This window comes from Centroberyx gerrardi, chromosome 9, assembly GCF_048128805.1.
Source record: "Centroberyx gerrardi isolate f3 chromosome 9, fCenGer3.hap1.cur.20231027, whole genome shotgun sequence".
Lineage (NCBI taxonomy): Eukaryota > Metazoa > Chordata > Actinopteri > Beryciformes > Berycidae > Centroberyx > Centroberyx gerrardi.
In genome coordinates this window covers 6,280,339-6,306,902 of record NC_136005.1, presented here as the reverse complement: position 1 = coordinate 6,306,902, position 26,564 = coordinate 6,280,339, and the positions used below count along the sequence as shown (strand labels likewise).

The 26,564-nt window shown below is 42.1% G+C and overlaps 2 protein-coding genes across 4 annotated transcripts in view; both read left to right on the top strand.

Moving 5' to 3' along the window:
• Window positions 1-15,866, top strand: part of tsc22d2 (TSC22 domain family 2) — a 44,156-nt gene extending 28,290 nt beyond the window's left edge. The window contains exons 2-3 of the mRNA XM_071908061.2: window positions 12,120-12,171; window positions 13,103-15,866. Of these exons, the coding sequence (XP_071764162.2) occupies window positions 12,120-12,171; window positions 13,103-13,444 (394 nt within the window). The 3' untranslated portion in view covers window positions 13,445-15,866. The remainder of the gene's footprint in view (window positions 1-12,119; window positions 12,172-13,102) is intronic.
• Window positions 15,867-24,645: 8,779 nt separating this feature from the next.
• rubcn (rubicon autophagy regulator) overlaps window positions 24,646-26,564 on the top strand; it is a 29,520-nt gene continuing 27,601 nt past the window's right edge. For all 3 annotated transcript variants that reach the window (XM_078285573.1, XM_071908069.2, XM_078285572.1), the window contains exon 1: window positions 24,646-24,823. In XM_078285573.1, the coding sequence (XP_078141699.1) occupies window positions 24,786-24,823 (38 nt within the window). In that variant the 5' untranslated portion in view covers window positions 24,646-24,785. The remainder of the gene's footprint in view (window positions 24,824-26,564) is intronic.

Below are 26,564 nucleotides of genomic sequence, written 5' to 3'. Positions count from 1 at the left end.
GTAGAGTTTTGAAATGGCAAATGTGTAGAAAATCATCTCTGTTTTTTCCTGTGCAAAAGAGGGTCCTCATATTTGGATATTTTCTTTTTTACTATTCTAGTATATATACAGTGTGTGTATATATATATATATATATATATATATATAGCGTTATATATATATATATGTATATATGTATATGTATAGATATATATATATATATATATATATATATACATATAGCGTTTGTGTTGTTTGCTTACGATACAGAGCTTTTAGTTGTGGAGCTGAGGAACCTGCCTTGAGTAGATTAGGTTGGTAGAGTAGGTTATATTATCACATGTATTGTTAATTAATCCTCTCTTCAGTACCTGTCAGATAACCTCAGGAGTGCCAATTGGTTTTGATTTTGAGGTAATTTTGTCTGTGGTTTGCATTAGTCATGGCCTCTTTTGTTATATTTTGAGGCAGTTGAAAGCGTTCCCATGTGCGGTCTCATCGAGGCTGTTTGAGGACTTGACTCTCTGCCATGGATATTTGAGTTGCTGCCAACAAACACCAACAAACACCTTTAGAGTTGCTCTTAAGGACACATCCCATTCAAAGTCTTTATGGTGAACATGTGGGAGGCTTGCCGTGTCATGAAATTATTTGAGAATGTCTTGAGTAAAGACCCCTATGGCAGTGATTTCCACACTGGGTCCAGGGACCCCCGGGGGTCCTTGACGGGGTTCCAAGGCGTCCCCAGGAAGATGATTAGTTTACTTTCACTGGTACTTCATTAGCCAGAAGTTAGCACAATGAGAGAATGTGTAATGTGTATTCTGATCAAAGGATTTACTCACTCCAATGTAATTTCCCACCTACATTACAGGCAAACAACAAGAACCTTAGCTCAGCTGGGGTGTCCCGGGGACAAAACCTCCATTAAATGGCTCTGGTCTAAAGCCGATTTATTTACTTGGCGGTCGTTGACATGAAAAACTTTGGGAACCCCTGGTCCAAGGAGCTGAGCTAATGTATTTTAAATTTGTTACAGCTCATGGCTGTTTATATTGGGTGGAATAGGTGGAGTAGTACGGTTTATGCTTTTCTTTCCTAGTCTGATTTCACACTTGTGATGTTAGGGATTGGTCCCATGCATCAATTGATTTGTTAAGCGCTGCACACTGCATGATGGGTGGCATGTGAATATCCCCCATGTTTATCTACGCTCACATCATCGGTTACGGCTGTTGGCATGTAACCTTTAACAAAGAAGTTCAGATGAGTACTACAGATCAAACTATGTCATGAGTCATATCCAGTCAATAAGTGTGTGTGATGCACTGTGCTGAGCATGAAAGATGCACCATAGTCCACGTCTTTATTTCCATAATGTTCTTCAAAGCAAGCCTGTCCAGATGAAATGTGAACGTTTGCGTCAAACAACAGTAGTAGTTTTGTAAGTGCGGTGCCTTAGCTGGCTAAGGATTTAGAGCTTCTGTTTGTTCACCATCCAGCTATAGATTGCCTGTGGGCTCCGCGACTAACAGTGAAGCTTTATTCAAAACTGTTTCAACTAACCGCAGGTAAGCCAGAGGGAGCCACCTCAATCCACCTCCCTTTGTCTCGAGCCAGCTCTCTTGCAAGGTTGGACTTGTTGGAAGTGGGGGACTTGCTTGCAAACAGTTTGAGGGCACAAAGGAGCATTCCTGAAAATGATTGCCTTGTGAAAAATGTAAAACCTCAGTTGGGCGATGTGCTCCCAGATCACTCGCGGTCTTTGCACGTCCAGTAATGGTATTTTGAGCAAGTATCTGCTAAGCTGTGGTGATCAAAACATGCCTGCCTGTTTATCTTTACAATGCCACATCTGCAGCCACTCTGCTTAAATCTCTTCCTGTTAAAGGCCCATGTTGGGACTTTTAATTTAGTTTGTGCTGTTGGCAAATCACCTTAAACGTGCAATAAATTCACTAAAAACATCTTTTACCAAAAAATACTGGCTTTATGCTCCAACATTGCTAACTGTGGGTGTCCTTTCCATTAACAATAGAGCTTTGATTGACAAGTTGACGGCCAATCACACACTGGAGGTGACCACGCATGTAAACTGTAAATAATAATGAAAATAATAAAAATTGTTGGACAGACACATACATATGAGACACTAACATATGAAAGGTAACATTACCTGTGAATAAAAAGCAGTGGCTTCTTACAAATCGTTGCTTATTTGAGTTGATTGAATGGAATGACATCAGGTGTCAACCCACAGAGTGTTGAGTCAAATTTAGACAGCAGTCCGCTACGTGCCAATGAAATTGCCAATCTCACCGTAAATTTTCCTCTTGGGCTTTGTGCAGGCTGACACCCTGGTATTATACAACAACAACTATCTTCCATGTTTAATGATGCAAATCATTAGCTTTTCAAAAGTAGCAATCTAGCTTGTAGTCACAACAGACCGGTTACACTTGTGATAAGGAGGGTGGTGCATTTCCAGGAACTAGGAAAGTTGGGACAAAAAATGCAACCAATTTTACCGTAATTCTTGATGTAAAATACGTTTATGTACATTTAAAACATCACAAACCCTGCTTTTCAATTTTCATTCATGCCAATTTACGGCCCAAATAGCCTCCTAACCAAGCAGAATGCTGGAAAATTGTGTTTTTCAATGTAACAGTCCTTTGACAGTTCTACTTTAAACCGCAACAAGCGAGAGATGACTCAGTTTCTTTTAACCTAATGAAATTACAGTTGAACTTGCATTTGTAAACATTCCAGGAAGGCTATCAGTTGGCCCGCTGAATGGAACCATTGTGAGTTTGTGATTGGTCCCAACTACAGCAGCAGCGGCCCTTTTACTGCCCTCAACCCACAATGAGCAACTTTATGATTATGGACAATAAAGAAAAGACAGATTTATATTCCGACTGAGCTCACCTGACCAGCGGCCCCATGCTCTGCCATGGACAGTGATTTGATCCAGACCAGGTATGCAGCCACTGTTTATGACATGGAAACAAACATTTCATTATGAAGAGGAGGAAGAAAGTTGAACGTGGGAAAGGGAAAGAGTTTCATTGCTGGTGTGTTAGGAAAGGACCCTGTTCGTCACCTTAGTTTACTTGAAATGAGAAATTCTCTCATAAAATGATCACCCATTTATTTAACTTTCATTTTCACCAAATACCCCGTCTTTACTCTCTTGTACCCCACCCCCCATTGTAATTGCAACAGCCTGCGGGTCATGTCCTCAGTGCACCCAACCCAATTCAGTTTCAGGGTCTTGCTAAGGGCCGTACGCAACAGTAAGTACATAATTTTGAACGGATTATCAGTGGCTCCACTGGAGGCCCCCCCCCTGGCTAAACCACTGACTGCAGGTCTTGATGGACATGACATGACTCGACATTGCACAGAGCTCAGATCTTAAACTTTACGAGCCTTTGAAACGCAGGGTGGAATGGATGGAGATCATCATAACCACGGATGATTTAAAACACTTATGTAACAGAAGCGTCTCTCAGACTCTGCACTGTATGGAGACATTTTCATCCTGTCAACTTTATCTTTGGAAACCCCGCTGACATTTGACCTTTATTTATCCAGGATAAGTTTGTTGAGCACACATGTTCTTTTTCAGCATCTAGTCATAGGCTTCTACTGTTGGCTATTGAGCATCCTCCCTGGGTCAACCGGGGGTCAAGTGCCAAATTCATGGGCACCCCAATAGTAGTGAGGGAGGGAGGGGAGAGAGTTATGCATTTCACCTCAGTTTTATCACCTGGTCCAGCGATTCAATCTGGCCACAAACTCACTTTTCTAAACTTCAGGCTACCACCGCCCCCCCTGCTGTGCAATGTCAAGTCATGACTGAACCTCAAGCTTCAGGCAGCCAGGGTGAAGCCGGGGTGAGAAGCAGCAGCTGAGACGTGTATTAGCCCCGGTGTTTTGCAGCACAGCGCCTAACAACATTAAAATGACCCGGGCTGACCCGGGCCCTCCACTTCAGAGAGGAAGCCCAAATGAGGCTAAGTCCTTGATCCCGTGATAAATGCTCCGCTGAATACAGAGGCTCATTAACGGTGAGGTGCCAGGATTTTCCCATTAAGCCTCAGGAGTAACACTATTACTTTTAACACATTCCAGTGGGGTCTTAATCCGCATCGAGCCAAATGAGTGGCACAGGCCCCTATCATTTAGACAAGGTAGCAGAGAGAAGGTAGTGAAATATGATACAGAAGTACATGGTGCGTACTGAAGACCTGGTCTTACGTGAACGCTTTTTTGGCAGTGATTATTTAAGACTGGAGGACCCTTGCCCTGCTTCCCCCGCTGTGTTTGCATATGGAGTTTGATGGTCACATTACACTCTTGCTCTTTATCGTTTCACTTCTTCAGGGGGGGTGGAGGTGGGAGAGGGTTGTCAACCACTAACAAACATCCCAGCTGGCAGCTATTCTAGCCCCAAGATAGGCCAAAATAACGAGACCCTCCTTAACCCGGCTCTAACTGATGAGCGTGTGGATGAAGCTCGCCTGATCGGCCAGGTTTCGGATCTTATCCCTGCATGTGTTTAGCCATTGCGGACCCCCGTCCCGTCACACACTCCCAGTTGTCCTCAAGCCGGCCCACCAGCCGTGACCCCCGTCAGAGGTGCCTGTGAGTCCAGGGAGGGCGGGCCGGTGGGCTTCCAGCGCTTCATGTGGGGACTTCAGCAGATAGAGGAGCTGTTTGTGCGTCAGTCCCGGGGATTATGCAACAGGCGAGAGAGCGCGAGTGGACCAGTTCCTTCGGTCTGTTTACAGGGAAGCTTGGTGGCAGCAGAGACACCCAGCTCATGACTCCCATTTAGCACCGGAAAAATAAAAGAAGTCCACAGCTTCCATCCGCAGTCCGGGGGTCTCTGAGGTCCCTCTTTTGTTTAGTTTCCGTTGTGTCAACATGAACCACACCATATGTAGACGACAAGTCCCAACAATGCAGCCACCGAAAAAAACAAAACGCCTACCTCATTCAGTGGAACAGATTAACTTATCTCCAGCATCCTGCAGTTGTCACCGTTGAAAAGATGACTATCTGCTTTACAATGGAATCAGGACAGGGGCACGTAGTCAAAATGTTTCTTTCTCTTTGTGTTTCAGTGCAATATGCAAATTTAAGTCTTTCTGACAAACTTAAAGCATGCATCATCCAATACCAAGCATACCTTGCGTGCTGCCTTGTGTATCTCATTTCCCCGTTGCGCTCTCAAGGTTTCAAGTTGTTATTTTGGATCATGACAACCATGTGGATGGCCTTTTAATTTCCTTGAAACTGGCCTTCCTGATCATGTTCTTAGTTTCAAAGCCAAGCAGCTCGCAATCCAGATGATCATTTTACTCACACCTACCAGTAAAAAAATAAAATCTCAACAAGCAAAGGTTACATTTGGTCAGTGGTTGTTAAATCCCCTCAACCAGTCAACCCTCAGCACCTCATTAGGAACTTTACATGGAAAGATTACACTGCAAAAAATGTCTTACATTGGAAATTGAGAATATGTGCCAGTTCCATGAGATAATTTAACTTGTTTCCAATGCGGTTTAAGATGTTTTAAAGATTATTATTTTTTTAAACAAAGTGCAATATCTTAAAATAAGGCAGAATAATCTAAAAGTAACAAGATAGTGCCACTTACTCACTTACTTACTACTACTTATTTTAACACTCGGTAGCACTGAGTTGCTAAGACATTTTTTACAGTGATAAGAGCCAATGGAAAACTGGATGTGAACGCTGCCATTATCTAATTTATCTAACTAAATAGGTAAACATGAGGGCTCACAGATCCCCTGTTGAGAACGCCCTCTTGCAAAAATACTGGCCTCTTTGTGTTTTCAGGGAGGGTGATCATCAGTTGAGCAGAGCTATGAAGGGCCAGCATGGTTAGGCTATTCAGCTGTTTTGATGTTAAGTAAGCCAAATAGAGAAGTCACTTAAAGTTCAGTTGATCACTTTTTTAAGCATTTCACATTTACGTTTTAGGCATTTGGCTGACACTCCCATCCAGAGTGAGTTTCAAAGAGCGCCAACAAGCTTCAACTCCTTGATCATTGACATTACAAGCAACAATTGGTAATGAACACAAGAGGCAATGTTGTTGTGACCCTTGAATGATCATGTGGGAGACTTTCTAGGAAAATAAATAAGTTAAGTAAGAGCTAAGGAGAGGTAGATTTTTTTACCTATTCATTTTTTAAGCCGGCTAAAAACAAAGATCGTACAGTGGAAGCTCCTGGTCGACTCGTGTCCCTTTTAAGCAGCACAATAAATGTGACAATGAATTCATTGTGATCATTCAGGGAAGAAATTACCCAACTGTTCTTGCCTAGAGTCGTTCTGGGTTTTCACTCAAGTTTTGTGCCATAAGTAATTGGAACCTCTGCTGACCTCATCTGGTTTAGCAACTGTATTGCAGCTATTAAGATGATGAACTACAAGAGCCATTGTATTCAGGCTAATCCAGGTCTCTGCATTTGAAAGAGGACAACAGTGAGTCGTCAGGGAGCGCAATCATCTGTTGTTTCACCCCCCCTCCCCCACCCTTTTGTTTTGAGATCCACTCACAGAGGGGGGTTATCACCGAAAGGCTGAGGTCTGATTTATTCAGCTGCCTCCTCCCACAGTGTGTGTTTGTATGCATTGGGACAGGGAAGTGTGCCGGTGCATCTGTCCCCTAATGGAGAACACATTGGATTTTTTTTGACGGGGTAAAGCATCATGTGATGATGATGAACCCAGAGAGACGGAGGAGACTGCACTCTGCCCCCGCACGTGTCTCCTGTGTTTCAGTGTCCCAAGTCAAACTCATTAACATTTACATTTAGGGCATTTTGCTGACACCCTTATCCAGACTGACATATTGTATAATGAGTAAACAGGTAGGGGCTCAGTGTTGTGAACAAGGACCCTTAAGCAGGACACATGGCTGTTGATGGGAACACTGGCTGTTCTGGGTATCCAACTAGGGCTGAAAGATATTGACAAAAAATCGAATTGCGATTATTTGACAGAATATTGCAACTGCGATTTAAACTGCGATTCATATCATCACAAGTTTTTCTTGTATACTTTTTAGAACTTTGAAATTGTGTAAAGAAAAGTGATTTTGTTTAAAAAAAAAAAAATAGATGTCAGTGTGCAGGATTTACTGATTTTGAGTATGATGAATGGTTTTCATTTCTTGATTAATTGACCAGAAGATCACCTGGGGCTGTTAAACACCTTCTTTAGAAATCCTTGATTAATCGCAGCCTCTGCGATTTGGTAGTTGCAGATGTTGATATTGCAATTTTGATTATTTGTTCAGCTCTATATCAAACCTGACACTTTGTGGTTACAAGACAGGTTTGATAACCACTGATCCACCCTGCTGTCCCCCAGGGGAACTTGGATGTGTGTTGTCGCAGCATGCTGGTGGCAGTGACACAGATGTTCCCGCTGCGGTTCGGTCTCTGGAGGCGCTGGCCTGGCGCCCGAGGGTGTCGAGAGCTGGAATGCGTTGCCTCGTGGTCCTGGGGGCTTTTGTTGGGGGCAGCAGCACATGTGTGCACCGCTGCAGCCGGCAGGGAAGGCCTGTGTTGTGGGTAACACAGCGAGCGGCCCTTATATAAACCTCCACATGTCTTCCTCCCGGAATAAAATGTACAGCTTGCTTTGTTTTCCTTGGACACCGAATGCCAACAAATTTAGTTTGGGTGCCGTTTGTCTGCCCAACACTTCTCTTCACTCCTCAGGGCCAAATCTCCGGGTCGGTTGACACGCTAAGTTGATCCAACCTGCCTGTCTCTGTTTTTGTTATTGATAAAAAACACATTCCACCCTAACCCGGTGGGCATTCTTGTATCTCTTTGTCTCAGATGTGTAAATGGTCCGTTCAAAGGGAGGAATGTCTTGTTCCCTCTTTGTTTATCAGCCTTCAGATCACAATCAAGCGAGTCCCCGGTTGTGGAATGCGAATCATTTGCCCTACTCTTATCCCGTCAGCGCGGACCTGTCGTTCTCACTCCTGCCTATACATCACCCCCAATCTGTAGTCTCCACAGCAACCGTCTGTACCTAAACCCAAAAGAGATGAAAGTAGGTCATCACAGCTGGAAGAATGACCCGCCATGTTCAGCTGCTTAGTAGGGAAAATTACCCTGGGGGTTTAAAGACTTTTATTTTGGCTCATATGTTTTGTCCTTTACATTTCCTCTGGAGAGGGAGAAGAGGGACGAAAATGGAAGAAATGTAGAACATTGCTTTAGAAATTTGATTACTTGATTATTTGATTACACATGAAGTGACTTGGCCTTATTTTATTATCCTAATATAAGCTTAATGTTGAAGTGGAAAAACATAAAAATGTAGGCTATGCATTTGTTATTTCACTTTGATTTGGTTATTATCATACTTAAAAATACCAGTTTAATGAGTTCTTCAGATCCCTTTTTGCTGTCAGCCGTAAGTCCCTCATTTTCTGCAGATTTTACAATTTAACTTCTCAAAGTTGCTTTTCCTCGAGACTCCAACTCGTGTACCCTTAAAATAGAACGATCACATTGAAGGACCATTGGATAACATGGTTATCATATCTTTAGTAACAAGATAAAAAAAAAACATTTCCTCTGAAGTGTGTGCGCCCATGGGCACCGGAGAAATGCATGAAAGCTTAGAGAGATGACGGTGAATGGAAAGTTTTAAGAGTCCTAATCAGTTTAAGTGACCCAAGTCCAGTAAATGTGGAGGAATTTGTTTTGGTGACACTGCTGCAGAAACATGTGGAGAACTTAAGAGTTTCACATTACTAACACACATGATACAGGGACAGCAGGACTTCATACAGTGCAGGACAGTAGACATAAAACACCATAAATAGATTTTCTCACTGTTAATTGCTTTTCATCATTTAAATAAGTCGCGCTGTGCCATGGGTGTCGCTGTGGATATGTTTTGGCTGTACATAAGTTAACTTATATAACTCCTCTGGATGAGTAAATGAAGGGCTGAGCGGAGGAAGCTGAACTCCGCCCCCTTGTATTCACACTTCAAGTCCCTCGCCGTGTGACTGTGCGGGTTTTAAAGACCGTTTACACTCTCAGCTCCCAGCCAAAGCACTGATCCCTGTCTTCCCTAAAAGAAGACACAGTCGCGGTTGAACTTGAACACATTGGACTTTGTTGTTGCTTTTTTTTTTATATTGGAACACTTCTGGAGAAACCATGCGCTGCAGAATGAGTTACAGTCTCCCCTGCTCGCCAGGATCCTCACCGACTTATTCGGGACGTTTGGTTTCTTACAGGGCGAGATGCATCAGGTAATGGACTCAGGATACTGTGTGTGTCTTGGCTTATATTCTAGGATGTATTACCTTTCATATGATCTGTGCATTAGGTTTTATTTTAGGTCGTATTGCCTCGTTTGTGGTGTGCGCATTCTGTTTTATTTTGGGTTATACTGCCCTCTCACATGGTTTGCGCATTATCCCACTTTAGATTATATTTTATGTTGGCTTTGTGGCATATTCCTACTACACCAGCCCCCTTTTATTAGTTTTATATTGAGTTTAGACATTTGGCTCCAACTCAGATGGATCTACTAAGTGCCAATGCCATCACGGACAATTACACGGGTGAAACCCGATCCTCTTTATGGCCATTTGCGCTCAGTTTGTGCCATGGATGTTTTAAGTAGTTTGCCATCCGCTGTGTGGCATTAGGTGACGTTTTCTCCGCCGGTGGGCAAGACCACAATGTTTTCCTTAAGTGTGCAATTTGTTGCTGCAGTTTGTTTCCAGTGCGCCGTGCGTCTCTCCACGTTTTTCCTCGTGTGCTCCAAACACATGCTGGAGCGCACGTATGTTGTTGTTGGGCATTGCGCGGTGATGCACAGTCCTTTCCTTTCCATACACCTATCTATTGTTGCCTGATAGTTTTAGTAGTAATCGTTTGGTGTTTTAGGAGTTTCACAGCATGGAGACCTTTATTTATTTAGGTTTTTTCCCAGTTTCACCAGTTGCGTCTCCAGCTCCATCCTGACCTAAACATAAACAAACATAAGTCCACCTCTCCAAGCACGCAGCGTCCCAGACTGGCGAGATGAAATCCTGGGATGTTTGATATGTAGTTTACTTTCTTTTCAACTTCCAGCGTGGTCATTTTTATGATTTTTTTTTCTTCTTATTTCTATGGAACCGACTTGAGGAAACAAGTGTGTGTACCGTTTGATCCAGCTTATATCTCCTTACATTCGTTTCCTCACCAGACTACAGTGAGAAATGAGTTATAAATCATAGTTATTCGAGGCTGTCCGCACATAATGTTCCCTCACAGAGACAGAATCTCGTCAGAGCTCCTTCTAGCGGTGTGAAATGCGTCAGAGCTTTTTGTTTTGCATCCAGATCCGAGCAGGGCGGTGGGTTGAGCAAGAGAGACCCGGCTGTCTGGAAAAGAGCCGTTTAGACGGATAAAGACCCCGCATTTTTTCCCCTGAACTAAACTCCGATAATTGAAATAATTAAGGAGCTGTTGATCGCTGATGTAAGTTTATCGTGTTTTGTGTTAAAGAGGGTTACGCTTTTGGACGGGGAGAAGGAGGAGGAGGCGGGTGGTAGAACAAAATGTTACTGCACTGGTCTAATATGATCTTCAATGTTTCAACAAAATAGGATCCGTGAAGCGATTTGCATGCAACAAATTTCATTAAAACCTTTTGCATCCGTGCAAATCTGCAGCAGTAGCCACATTTACCGATGCTCCTCGAAATTGAGCGTTTGCATTTTTTGCGTTCCAGCCGCTCGCAGTCGATTCCGTTTCTTTATCCATGTATTTTTTTTTTTTTTTTAACACTGAAATGAAAAATGGCTTACAGTAACAGTGCATGGCTGCTCAGGTTGAAGGAGTTAATTCGTGGGTGCGGCTGATTCGCCACCAGCGATCAATTTACAAATCGGTGAAATGTATGAATTCTCTGTTCTCGATTTTGAGACATAATTGATTATTCTGTCGTTTTTAAAAGCTCCGCTCTCTCTGAACCAGATTTGACTGTATTTGCCTCGGAGTGGGCACGAGCCTCTATTGTTTGGATGAAACGCGTCATGTGAGGCTCTCTCACTGCTGCTGGCTTAATGAAGGTTTGCAAAGTGAACTGTATTGTGTCAGTGATGTAGGCCAGGAGATCACAGACATTTTCCCATGCCCAAGGATCCCCAAATTCATTTGATTTAGACCACAGACCCCCCCATTTGATAAGATTTTGTCATAAGGAAGCCCATTAGAGAATATTTGTCTTTATAGAATTGTATTACTGTCTGTACAGCAAGTGTAGAAGCAACAATGGGGAGAGTGAAAGCTATGATTAAAGTAGTCATCCTGATACATTTTCTGATTGAGTTACTTCTATGTAATGGAATAACAGTGAAATGTAATTATTCCTCCTTTTGCCGGGGACCATTGGAAGCTCTCCAAGGACTACTTTGTGGGTTTTGTGGACTATTTTGCACGAAACCTCTTCACCTCTTGACATTTCGCCCCTCACCCTCATACTTTTTCATCTAAATCTCTGACACGGCTAAATTCACAGTCTGGTCTGTGTGAAACAGTTGATAACAGGACCGTGTTCTTTACTCCCCTCCGCTCCTGTACTGAAAACACATTTCACATTCAGCACTATCTCTGTGTGGGATGGAAAGCGTTCAGCACTGCATTGAAAACATTAAAATGCCAACTCTTATCTCTTTCTGTCAAGGACTTTTGGAAAAGTTCAACATCTTTCTATTTTTGGTCAGCCTCTACTTAGGAAGAGATAATGTCATTCTATCTCTGTTTAGCCTCTACTTTGGAAAAAGATAATATCGTTGTTTCTCTGTGAAGCTCATTCTTTGGGAGAGGATGTCACTCTGTCTCTCTTTATCTGCACGTTGGAAAAGGGTGTCATGGTTTTGACTCTGATGTACAAGTGAAATTGTATGAGGTCACATTTGACACGCTCAGGCTTGTAATGTTGGCAGTTTTCCATTTGTTACAGAAAACCCATGAGGATCGGTTATTTGGTCATCAAAGTGAATGTGAAACAGATGTTATCGCTCAAACGTATCATGTTGTAACTCCTGTCTTTTCTCTCCACAGTGCATCCGGTGCCAGCGTCGTTGCCATCGATAACAAGATTGAGCAGGCCATGGTGAGTTTGTCACACTTTCGCTGTCAGTGATCATGTCTTGTCTGCCGTGTCGCCTGGAAAAAGAAGTTTGGTCTGAGGACACAAATTCTTTACAGGCTGGTATGATGTTTCAAAACGACTTGGCCGCTGTTGGAAAAATGTGACACTTAGGGAGTCTTAGAGAGAATGGTTCCTGACATGAACATGAAACTCACTTGGAGAAACATTTAACATAATAATCTGAGACATTTTCAAAAATAAATATCCATTTTGCTACTCTCTATGACCAGCTGACACAACAGTGATTTAATCTATATCCAGATCATGAAAGCTTTTACATTTGCTGTTACAAACACCCGGTGTCTGGTAGCTCTTTTCCTGGGAAAAATCCTCTGCCGCGCAGGAAGTGATGCGGTTTATGTTTCCGGTTTGTTTGGAATAAACAGAAGAAGAAGAACTGGGTAGTTAGCATGAGCGGCGATAGCCACCATGACTGAAGAGACAAAGAAAAGAGAAACTCAAACTGCATCAACAGAAAATCCAAGGGAAAAGACGTCACCGTCCCGCCCACACTGTTTGATTGACAGGTGATCTCTGGAAAGTGCAGTGCAGAAACACCACAGCAATGAGCGATTAGAACAGATATTGCCAGATTTAAAGAAAATACTCCCCAATAAAACAAGGCTTTTGTCTACAAAATAATCTTTGAGGATGGAATCAACTGTGTTTTTGAAAGATGGAGTGATGAATTGCAAGTGATGATTTTTTCTTAAAAATAGGTATGTGGTATTTTGAAACAAAACCAAACTTTGTATGCTAATCTCAGTCTCTCCCTCTCCCTCTCTCTCTCCCTCTCCCTCTCCCTCTCCCCCTCCCTCTCTCTCTCTCTCTCTCTCTGTCTCTCTCCCTCTCCCTCTCCCTCTCCCTCTCCCTCTCTCTTCCTCTCTCTCAGGACTTGGTGAAGAGCCACCTGATGTACGCCGTGCGCGAGGAGGTGGAGGTGCTGAAGGAGCAGATCAAGGAGCTGTACGAGCGGAACTCGGTGCTGGAGCGGGAGAACGCCGTGCTGAAGTCTCTGGCCAACACGGAGCAGCTGGGCCAGCTGTCCACCCAGCTCAGCCCGGCCGGCAGCACCTCGCCGCCGCAGCAGCAGCAGCAGCAGCAGCAGCAGCAGCACCCCGCCGCCGTCGCCACCGTCGCCACCAACAACAACAACAACACCACAAACGCCCCCCTGGCTCACCACGAGGGCGGCCAGAGCGCCCCGCATCAGCCCAACGTCACCTCGGCGTGATCCCCTCCCCCCTCCTCACACGCACTCGGACACACACGCGCCTCCCGCGGACAGGAGCGGAGGACCCTGTTAGAAAAGACAACAACTACTACCGTCCCCCTTAGCTCCTTTTAAAGCAAAAGGCTCCACTCTCCGTTTTGAGGGGAGGTGGGGAAAAAAACAACAACCCCCCCCCCCCCCCCCCAGCAACAGCGTCATCCTCGTTCGCCGCCCTGTCTTCAACTTGCGTGAAGAGCCGCGCTTCAGTGTGCGCTGCTGCCGCCGCCGCCAACGCCGCCGCCGCCACCGGGCCGTCCCAGTATTAAGACAATCACCATCCTGTGAAAAGTCTTCTTCTGGCCCGGGCTGCGAGGAAGCCGGTCGGAAACAAAGGGGGGTGGAGGGGGTTGAGGGAGAGAGAGAGAGCGCGGCAGAAGGGGTGAAAAGGCGGAGAGAGCTTGATTCGGTGGCGGGGGGAACAGCGGGTGATCAAAGAGGGGCGGAGAATGCCGGAGAGGGGTGGCGAGGAGCGTCCCGTAAAAAACATCCATGAGGGACTTTGGCCTCTCCTCCCCCCGATAACCCCCTCCACCCTCCACCCCACCCTACGTTACTCCAAGGCAAGAAGTGGCCAGAGGGGGAAAAGGAAGAAGTAGAGGAGAGGAGTCACCCTCCTGGAGCAGAGAAGAAGAAGACGAAGAAGAGGAGGGGGGGGGGGGGGGGGGGGGGTCGAGAGCCTTGGCTTGTTTTTATGCTGCAACAAGAGCTTGTGTTGTTTTCTCAGAGCCACCATACTTTGACATGAATCATAATACTTTCATTAGTTCAGTTTTACTGTTTGCATTTATTTATTTCAGGGCTGCTATTTTCATAATGTAAATGAACAATGTCACGGAGATACTTATATTATTAAAAAAAAAAAAAAAAAAGAAAACTTTCTCTTTGGTCTTTTGGTATGTTAGAATCGGTCAGGTATTCAATTTGGTAGTCTATTGCGGCAAGTAGATCCCAAGTAGGCAATAAGTTCCATAATAGACATTTTTTCTTCTCATGAAATAGTGCTAACACTAAAAAAAGCCGAACTTCTATTAGGTGAAATCCAGGTTGAATGTACATTTTGTAAAGTGTAAAGTATTAAGAGCAGAGGAGGGTTTGTACAGGAGAACGCCTGTTGTTGAGATATGAAATATGGGATGGGATGTTTCGATAAAGAAAACTATTGATCTACTTTTTGCTAGAGTTTCTTTGTCAAAACAAAAAGAAAAAGAAAAAGGAAATGAATTGCCATACTTTCCCCCGACCTTTTAGGATTCTACTTGTGCATATTTTCTTCTCTTCGGGGCGGGCGGGGGGGCGCTGGGGTGAAAAGCTGTGAAAAATTGTTCGACCTACTTTATAACCAAAGACGCGAAGCTGTGTAAGTCCTTTTTATTTTTTTTTCCATTTTTAAATGCACACTCTATATGTATTTTTTTTTCTACTTCCTCCTTCCCTTCATTTCGTTTTTTTTGTTGCTGTTTAGCATGTTCTGCATGATCTATAATCAAACCACTTTCTTACCTCATGTTTTTATCCAGCACTCTTATTGTTCTGTCGAGTTGTCAGTCTGTGAACGATGGTGAGAGGAACTATGAAAAGAGAGAAAGGGAAAGATGGATGGAGCAAGTAGATGGAGAGAAAGGGGGGGAAAAAAGGAATAAAAGATGATTGTGTCAGATGGAGGAGAGGAGGGAAAGGGTCTAGTGCGCAACACACTAGACAGAAAAGGAGCCATCTTTTTTTTTTTTTTTTTTTTTTTTCATGTAAATGCTGTTTTGAATTTCATATGCAGAGAAAAAAGTTTTGTTACATTGCAGATTTAAATGTATTTAATGAATGCAACGTTTAGATTCCGATTGTAGAGTGTACCAACACGTACTTCGCTTACAAAAAAAAATAGAAAATAACTAGACAACAAATATCTGGAAAAGACAAAAAAACGCAACAATGGAAACTATTGTACATTTCACACAACTCCGGCTTGAACCCAGTCGATTCTGTATGAGCATATTATGGGATGTCCTGTCTGTGTTACATGTCTTTTGTGCCTCCTGTGCCGTCGCCCTGCCGCTGTCGGGCGAGCTGGTTTCTTTCGTCGTGGCTTAGAACCAAACCAAATGGTCGGTAATTGTACAATCAGTCATCTTTCTACGGGATGGACTTTGATTTCCTTTTTTTTTTTTTTTTTTTTTGCAGATGGGCTTATTTCTCTCTTTAGAGTTTTTTTTTTTTTTTCTTCTTTTTTTTTCTTTCGTTTGAAGGAGATGCCGTGTACATGCCAAGTGTACTGTATGAAAGTGATCACTGAGCCTTGGAGAAAATATCTTAAAACGATGCCCTTGTAATGTGCTGTTCGGACGATTTTAGTTTTCAGTCAAAAAATAAATTACTGTTTTATTAAGAATGTCTCCCTGTGTTTTTATTTTCCCCTTTTGCAGCCAGTGTCAAACTATAATGATATAAAACTGAGTGACAAAGTGACAAATATGGGTAGCCTATATGAAATACTGAGCATAATTTTTTAAACACGTGTTCCTGTAGGCACTGATGATTTCTCTCTCATCTTTTTTTCTCTTTTTATACTTTGTGTCATCATTTTTATATTAGAAAGTTCAGTAATCATATTCCACATTCAATACATTCATATCTTTAGACACTTTTTTTTATATTCATTTCCTCACAAGTTATTTAGACAGGAAAGAAAAGAAAAAAAAATAGACCAGATGAATCCCCCCCCCCCCCATATTTAATCATACACACACTTTAAAGTTAGAATCTAGATCTTTGCACTAAGTTCATCCAGATTTGACTATTTTTTTTGTGTGACTGGTAAGCATTTCTGGTGCATGTGCTGTTTCTGAACAAGCAGGGAAAGATGCACAGGAGAGTTTGTGAAATCCTAAATGACTGGATCCTTAGTCATCACATGCCTGACATGTTAAGGACACATGTTAGAGACTCACTGCCTGTCCAGAGAGGCACAGAGACGCCGTCAGAGCAGCGTCGGCGTGCGGCTTCACATCTTTCCCTCCTGGAGGCCAAGCCAACGTCAACACGACTGCAGTTTTGAATTTCGAAATTGTAATATCTCACAAATTTGAAATGTCCCTTCATGGCTTTCCTTAGATCCACTGTGTGTGCAAACCAGTGTGGGATTTTCATAATCATGCAAGGAAATAGTAGTTATAATTACGGAGTATTTTGTTGAACTGACAGCTTGTTGGCCTTCTCTTCGCCTCCCCACATCCACTGGCCTCTAGTGTTTTGAAAGGCGTCACATGGCCTGCGGACCACAGCGTTCCTAATGCATATTGATTTGAATGTGGCTCTGGTCCATGAACATTATGCAACAAAGAATGTCTTACCTAACATCCAAATCCTCAACAATTTCCAATCTAATTTCCTGAAAAGTATTGCCATTTTATTGGATTTAGTCTGACAAATCTCATGCCAGACATCCATGTCGCTGTCGAGGACGACACGTTATGATGATGCAAGTCATTAGATATGTTTGGAATATGATCCTTGATGTAAAAAAGCCACAGCAAGGCGGTGCAGCTTCAGTTCTCCAAAGTGCAAATAACACTGAACGCCAATATTAAGTGAAACTCATCACAGATAATCCACCAACACAGTTCCAGACTGGATCTGCCAACAGAGCCTGCAGGTCTTGGCCCTCCTGCCTGGCAGAGTCACTGTTAACTTTTATATCACTTCCTAAAATAAATACAGACAGGCTTTTATTACATTTCATTTGACCTGTTCACATTCTGTTTGCCTGTTTTATTAACTGGTAATCCAGTTTTATATTAGTATCATTTTTTATTGTTTGTCTTGCTTTATTTACTAAGATAATGTAGCTCTGTTCTGATGCAAGGGTGACACCCAGAGCCCGCAACAGCATTCGACTGGCTTTTCTTTCTTATACATTCTTTATACAAGCCTTCTCAAGCGGAGGCAGGTACCTGAGATATAGAAAGTGGTCACAGAATAAGCAAGGGTTTTACTACAGGCCACACAAAGCAACAAAAAAAAACAAATGAGAGGAGAAGGGAAAGAGGGGTTGTGTTACTTAACGAGTCTTAATTGCTAGGGCGAATGTAATCAGTTGCTATTTACTATATGGTCAAAGAAGGAACTTGCGGACAGTGTCCCAGTGGTCCTCCAGGCCCTTGTCAAAGTCTTTTAACAGGCAGGCTGCCCGTTCCATATTCAGCAAGTCCAGGTATTCCTCCAGCCACGAATCCCTAGAGAAGCAGGCTGGCTTACGTTCCTTCCAGTTTAAAAGAATTAGTCTTTTAGTAGACAAGCAACCCAATGTCCAGAGCCGGTCAACAGTGACTCCAACACTATTGTCTGGTTTTAGGCCTCAGCAGGCATGCTATGGGACATACAGGGAAATTAACATTAAAAAACTCTGACATTAGGGATGTAACTTCTAACCAGAGTGTTTTAACAGCTGGACAGTCCCAGAGCAGGTGGAGTAATGAACCTCGATTGCCACAATTGTGCCAGCATAAACCTTGGTGTTTGTCGTCCATCTTGGATAATCTAACAGGGGTGATATATGCTCTGCTCAGAATCTTGTATTGTATAATCCTAAATCTCACACATTTAGAAGAGCTCAAAGCCGACCTCCAAATTGTATTCCACTGAGAAGCAGTCAAGGATATATTAAGGTCATGCTCCCAAGCCAGCTGGACAGAAGAATATGCATTAGGGGCAGCCCTCAACATTAAGCTATAAATATTTGAGACCACACCGCTTGACGAGGTTGCCTTCTTAAAAAGCTGATTTCTTTTTGTTGATCTTAATGGTGAGGCACTTTCTAATCTTCGTTGTACAAACAAAGTTAATATTACTGTTAATGCAACACAGACAGTTTAACGTCAAAGGAATTACCGCAGTGTGTGACTCACTGTCATTTCTTGTTGTTGGAGTTACCTGTGCAGGTACGGACCGCACAGCGTTGTGTTTGGCAGAGGCTCTGAGTCGTTTGTCACGTCCTACATAAAACTGTCAGTGTGCTACGTGATTCTCAACCCCTCGAAAGTATCTGTGTGATCAACAGTAATCACTCATGCTGTCTGCGATGAAAGGGTTTGGCCCGCTATTCACTTCAATTCCACCATGGGTGTTTTTCTATAATCATTCCTCAGTAGTTCTCTCTGGGTGTGTGCAGAAATGTGGTGGAGAATAAACAGGTGAGTAACCATGGACTCCAGCTGCCAGTTGGTGATTGACATAAGGTATCAATTCACAACCACTAGTGCAAACAAAAATCCACCCTAACCAAAAAAAAAAACATTAAAGGGGCATTAAGTCATCAATGTCTAAGGCTGCTGGAGCCAGGTAGGTTAGGCCATGTAGGATAGGCAGGCTGTTAAAATCCTGTGCTTTGTTCTGCTTCCTTGTGTTTGATCATTCTGCTCTATGGTTGATTATTGATCAGTTAGATCTAGTTAGGCTCATTCTCTGTAAAGTCCTTCGAGACATCAATTTTAACTTTACCTTGAACTATTGCCTTTATCAACCTTTATTGGTGACCAGTAGCAATTGCAACAACACTGATAAACCTCACAGCATCTCCTACACAGGTTTCAAAATCTTACTTGTTGCCTCTTTAATTTATGCTTTCTTTCCCGTTAAAAGACCAAAATCCTCATAACTTACATTAGTTTGACACTACTCAGTATGATGTTTGCTACAAATGTAGGTGATACAGATTTATGTGAGGATAATAAGATGGGTAAACTAAATTAAGGTGGGTTTATCCACCACTACCTCCAATAACAACAACAACAACAATAACTACATTTGTATAGCGCTATTCTTAACAATAATCAGCTATAATGAAGAGAAAGCCCCATTGGTCCATAGAAATGAAAAAAAGAGTCTGTCCCCTCCGTCATGTCCTCGACCCTCACACTTCCACTGAGTGTTTTGGACGTTTAGCGTCTGGTCAGTAGCTTGCTGTCCTTATTTGCACTTTGCAGAACAAAGTGTGGATTTACAAGCGCCACCATGTGAATCCAATTCCCCTTTAGACATTTACAAAGTTAAATATAATCTGATCAGATCTAATTTAGGTTCAAATGAAAAGGAAGCACCTTTTTGGCTAATTTCAGTTTTGTTATCTGGATTGAGTTTTGGCCGGCCTTTGTTATATAATTGATCTAATTTGTGTTTTATGGTGTCTGAAATTTTATTTAAGAGGTTTTCCTTTCAGTTTAAGAATACGCTAATGGCCTGGGGATGATCAAACAGTTTGATAACATGAAGCTAGACTCCACAGAACTGACTCTCTAACTGTTGATGAAGACTTTATCTGACATTAATTCATAGTTTTCATCATAGTAAGTGATTTTAAACTGATGTAAGTTACATGAGGATAGGGTTTTTTTTGGATGGGGAAGCATAAATTAACGCTTTTCTGAAAATATAATAGATTTTTGTTAAGAATGGTGGTTGTTTGTGTCATGGTGATGTTTGACTAGCAGAGGTGTGTATCAAGTCAACTTCGCTCAAGTCCCAAGTCAGTCTCAAGTCTCAAGTCTCAAGTCTAAATGTAGAAACACCAAGTCAAGTCAGTCGAGTCCAGTATCAATTTAATATCTTAAAGAAGACTAAATATCTAGGACTTTTCAATGCAATATGGTTTTAATAGGATAAAAACTTGGTAAGAGCATCATGAGTTTGGTTTCTATAATCAGTTTCAACTTCAATAAATTCAATCATTCCATACAAATTCAATTCAATTCAAATTTAAATTCAGTCGTCTGCTGGAACAAATCTCATCACTTTCAATCCAAGTCATTTACACAAACACAAGATCTCAAGTCAAGACTTTAGAAACCTTTTCAAGTCATCAAAGTACAAGTCAAAGTCAAGTCCCAAGTCACCAGAACCCAAGTCAAGTCAAGTCTCAAGTCTTCTCTTCATGCATCAAGTCAAGTCAAGCAATTAAAATTGTGACTCGAGTCCAAGTCGTGTGACTCGAGTCCCCACCTCTGTCGACTGGAGGTCATAGCTTTTATTTGTTCGTTTTACCACATCACTACATCACTGTTTACAACCAGAAGCTGCTGCATTGACAGTGCTGACTTTGTGGACTCATATGCATTTGTGTGAACTTTTGCATCCAATAGAGCTTCATATTATGGTTGAGCTGCAGTTAGTTCTCTATGGAGCTGAGTGTCAGCATGACACAACAGACCAGGACAGTTACTCACTCAGTGAGGACAGCAACGCCCAAACACAGACTGCAACTTTATTTCTCTTAAAATAGCTCTCTTTATAGTTCAAAACTGACGCATTTCGACATATTGTCTTTGTCAAAGTAGGTCAGCTCCTCCTTTTCTTTCTTTTTGTTCACTGAGTGAGAATCTTCATGTTACTGAGACTTTTTGACAAGCACCCCTATCCCAAGAAAAACTGTTTTGTTGCACCGGCACATTATTAGAAATTGGCAGGACAAAATTGTTTGCTTTGGTCTTTTTTTTTTTGGAGATCTTCAATATCCAAATTACACACAGTGAAGTAAGGAATTTGTTGTTGAATATTCCTCTGAGACAAATATGGGATATATTGCGAATTGAAGTTTGGATGCAGAAAGTTTTTGTCTTTCTCACTGCATGGGACAGAAAATAGTCCTCTGGCTCCGCGTGAAAGCACAAAATGAAAACATCAAAAATAATAAAACTGGGACACAAATGTTGAAAAACTATCAGAACATAAAACAATTGCAAAAACCAAATAAACTCAAAAACCGGATCGACCTGATTCTGGTGGCATTTCCTGTTAAGACAATGCCTCTCCACATGTCTGATTACCGCTCTCTTGACTCAACATGCCCACATCTTCACTTGTCCACATTGACCCAGTTTCCATCTGTCATGTGTGCTCAAGACAGAACAGGTTCCTGCTCTGAGTCACTGGCAGCTCATAGAAAGATCTGGTAAAGACCGGGCGTTTCCTACGTCACTGTGAGCAAATACAGCTGGAAAAACCAAGGCCGTGACTGAGGGTTTGAACCAGAATCAATATTTCATCTTCCCAGCGCTTGATCTTCAACTTCTCCCGGATCCCAGTGTGTGAAATGACGTCTGACATTATTAAACACACCGCAGAATGGATTGTGTGTGTAATGTTGGAATTAGCAGGGAAGACATACACAAGACAGTATATTCCCGAATTTCCCCAATAAAGTGCAATTTTATCTGATCATATCTTATATTCACTTGACTTGAACTGGTGCTCATAAGGCATCATAATGCATCAGAAGTGCATTATAAGCACATTGTGAGTGGATGATAATGATCAAAATCAGAGCATCATATAATAGACACTGGAAAAACATTAAGGGGTTGAAATACTTTATAAGGCGACTGTATAGTTAATAACATGATGAAAAATATCAATATCAGCATTCAAAAACTCATTATCAGTCGAACACTGTATCAATTATAAGAGTCCTGTAGAATATTTAATAGGGCCACTGCACAATTAATGACATGATATTAAATTGAATCTAATTTTTTTATGTTTGTCTGATGACTATATTGTAAAAAAAACTTTAATTACGCTTCTAACGGTTTTATAATCTGGGTGTAATGCAACACAATGCACTTCAATTAAAGTATTACCCATATTCTGCATCTCACTCAGATCACGTAACCCATGCAGTCCACGAACACATGAAATTCAGTTGAAAAATATGATATAAGTGCACAATTGACTCATGGAGATGCAGTCACAAGCTCGGTTTCAGCATTTCATCTCTGGCAATTAATGACTAAATTCCTGCAAAGCCACTGGATTACAACACACTAATGGAGAGTGGATGAAAACAATCAGATTCCCCTTCACTGAAACCGATTGGGGAAATTCTCCGCTTTCAGCATCACCAGGCAGTGCCAAAGAATCTCAGTCACTTGTTGTCCCAGTAGTGTCACACTGCACAGCGGAAGGAAGTCTTATGCAATCCCAGTGGTCAGATTTGCTTTGCAGGTCCAGCCCATATTATGTGTGTGTGTGTGTGTGTGCATGTGTGTGTGTATGTGTGTGTCTGCATGTCTCCCTGTGTATGAGTATGATGCAACGACCATTACTCACCATCCAGCCGTCCACAGCCACGCCTAACAGTGAGCGGTCTTGCTGACTGTACTGTGTTTAGTGTAGATAAGATTTACAGTTCCAGTCTGTGCAGCTCGACTGACTCACCAGTGCCATCAAGTGATAAAAGTGATCAACATGAACTGGTTAAACAGAATTAGTGGTTACACCGTAAGGCTGTGGTGCCATCACGTGGCGGCCTTTTACTCGGAGTCCAGTCTAACGCTCTTCCAACTGTTTGCTCAGATTAATTTTCTCTCTCTCTCGGTTTCTCTCTGTCTCTTTATTCTGGTCGTTGAAATTTGTCAATTGCACTTAAAAGAATTGCAATAAACACCTTAAAATGCCATTTGAGTTGCCATTTTATGAACATGATAGTTTTTGGTTTAGGTAATGTAAAAACCTGAAAGAAATGCATCCAGGAAACAATTCATATCAGATCAACATAATACAGATGTGTTTGACTTGGCCCAAATCACAGTGGATCAATGTGACATATACAGTATATGTTTGATTTGGGGGGAAAACACATTGGGTCAATGTAATATAGATATGTTTGACTTTGGTACAAATCACATTGGGTCAATGTAGTTTAGATATGTTTGACCTAAACATTTTAATTACATGTAATGAACATGGCAAGATACAGTTGGATTAACCTAATTGTTTTACGTGGAAATTTGCCACACAATAGAAATACGTTGAACTTATTTTTCTGAGTGCACACAAGTAGAGTTTGGAGTATGTGCCATATTCAAACAAAAACTAAATGTTTTAATTTAGATATAGCTTCAAACTGAGGTTTAGGTTAGAGGATAAGAGCTTGGTACAAAAAAAAGGCAGATATTCCATGTATCTTCCCCTAACATACACTGATAATCATGTTAAAGATCATGTTAGGTGGGTCCCGGGGACCCCCAGGGGGCCTTGAGGGGGGTCCCCAAGTAAAATAAGCAGTGGTGGAAAGAGTACAAAAACATCCTACTCAAGTTTAAGTACTGTTACTTTGCTGATATTCCACTTAAATAGAAGTAAAAGTAGTTGTGTCAAAATCTACTGAAGTAAAAGTAAAAAAAAGTAGCTCATCTAAAATGTACGAAAAGAGAACGTTGTTAGCTGTGATCTTTTCCATGCAAATCTAAAAGGATGAGAGGACAAACTAGATTATTTTAACTGGAAAATTTGGAAATTACAAAATAAAGTGCAAAAACAAAGTAAAGGTTCTTTGTCTGACCGAAGTAAAAGTAAAATTACTAACGTTAAAAAATACTCAAAAAACAAAGTACACAAAAAAGCTGCTCAATTACAGTAACTTGAGTAAATGTAATTAGATACTTCCAAACTTGAAAATAAGTGATAGTTAATTCGCTAGAAAATGAGAGACCAGAATGTAAGATTGACAATTCTGATCAGAGGTTTCACTTTCCTCACTGCTATCTCTCCCCAACCACAATATAAATACCTGCCAATACACAATTCATCAGAAGGGAGGCCCTGGGACAAAATCACTCCTCTGTTATATGACATTTGACACAGAAATAAATATAAGGCAAAACTAAGAGAACAGTCTGTATTCTATATGTTTCCCCATTTTCCTAGACCTACAGTTGATATGCTATCCAACTCTGTGTGTGTGTGTGTGTGTGTGTGTGTGTGTGTGTGTGTGTGTGTGTGTGTGTGTGTGTGTGTGTGTGTTGAAGGGACGGTTAAAGAGGGGTCAGGAATCATGGTTGTAATATCCCCTTCCAACAGCAGGTGGCAGCATTGTCAAAGGTTCAGTCTGAGTCAGAGTTCTCTAGAAAGGTCTTATGTAGGCTATCTGCCGTATCAGCAGTTTTACCAGTACATTTTATATATGCGCACCTATGGACTGGAGAGACACCTATTATATAATCAAAACAACTGTGAGAAAAGGGGATTATGGTTTTATCCCAAGGTAAAATATGTAAAAACACGGTAAAAGCATGATTGGGGGGTAAAAAGTGGGCAGAGCACAACATCTCCGCCCCCTTGCTGATGATAGCAGTCATGCGGCTGCTGTGGCCCCCACTGTTTTGATTCCCACTGACAGGCAGGGCGGAGATGTCAGACTTCAGGGAGTCCATGTAGCTCGTTCAAGCAGCCCTGAAGCAGATTGCGTTTTACAAAACAGGAGGAATTAGCGGGGGAGCTGGTAGCTGGCCACGTTATTCGGTTTCCCCCGCAGGACATGGAGATCACGGCGGAGGGAGAAGCGGAGGAGCGCAGGTGGGTGACAGGCTGGGCTGGGCTGGGCCGGGCCGGGGAGCGCAGCGGGGTTAGCCCGGCTAGCTCAGCTACGGCTAACAGACCGTGGCGTGGTTTATCAAACAAGTGTATCAAATACAACACACACTGTGGTTAAACGAGACTTCACAGTGCAACCGTTGAGGGCTTTTGGACCCTCACTAAAATAGAGACTTTGCAGATATTAACGTTACATGGTTAGCTAGCTAGCTGGTAGAGGGATAGCCGTGGTGGTTGACTGACGTTGGACTGCTAGCCACAAAGCTAGGCTAGCAAACCTGACATGTCAAACTTTGACATCTTTGGAGCTAACGTTACCTAAAGCATGTCAAAGTGACAAATTCTGAACCTGTAGCTGTTACCTCTTTTCTAATAACAAAATATCCAGTTAGCCGCTATTTGCTGAATGTTTGTTAGCACGGAGGCAATAATACGTTAACGTGATTAGGTTGCCTACTAATCGTTAGCTAACCCCTAGCGTTAGCTTTGTGCTAGCCACTGTCAGAGCTGGCGCTAGCTAGCAACTGTCAACTGGTTGTGTTTGTTAATAGCAGGCTTGTATTCACTCACTTATGAATGACCATTTAAGGCCCATAATAGCGTTTTTAAATCTGAGATGACTTGGCAAACTAGAGCGTTTGGAAACTGTATTTAAGCTGCAACTGTTACATGCATTCAAACATAACTTTTGTATAGCGTTTCCCCAGGTTTACTACACCAATACCATACATTATTTGAGAAGTGTGTCCTGTGAATATACTGCACAAGTTCACTAATTTTTCACCAGAATATGCTGCAGGAGAGACTCTGTTAAATTACCTTTCACAAGTAGCCACCATGCTTGTGTATACTCATAAATCTAACTGCAATAGGGTGGATATTTAGCTGCAGAAATCCCTGCCTTGTAATGGCATTAAATGGAAGGATACATACTGATATTAGGATTAGAAAGATAGGACAAGGATTTAAATTTTGCCATGACAATAGACCTGGGTTAATAGGTGGGTTAGGCTAAGTTTAAGATACTCTCTGTATGTTAAAGATTTGAACCTCTGATAGTGCAGATGATTCAGTCTGGAGATTGGGATCACTCTTTATGTCTGGCTCCTCTGGTAGCAAACACAAAGAGAGAGACAGAGAGAGAGTTGTAAAGTTAATCCTTAACCTCATCAACCTGTCTGAGCCTTGTGGAATTTTACTCCTTGCCCCCGGTGTACACACACATACACACACAAACACACACACACACACATCATGCTCTCTACTAGTAGGAGAATGATCTCTAATGTGCAGCCTTTCTCCCTCCAGGTTACTTGATGTGATTTGATTAGCTCAGTAGCTGAACTCGTGATGGAGCTGCTCTCTCTGGAAAAGGCTTGTTGTGTTGTTCATAAATGTGACGCTGTTAGTCCTAAACTTCATGGCCTCGATGGTCAACCAGCCATTCTTCGCCTCCAGTTCAGTTATTCACTGAAATGTACATTTTGAGTTGCATAAAATAATTGGGAATTGTAGGCTCAGATTATAGGCCGACATTGTCTAAGTCAGGCTGCCCAAAGTAGGGTTTGTGGGCTCTGTGTGACTCCCCACATGATTCATGTGGACCTTCAAAGCATACCAGAGACTGACAAGATTTCAACTTGATCTACGCAAATTCAGTTATATTTGAGGACTGAGATTATTTACATTGCATATCAACAAACACTTTAGAAACATAAGATCT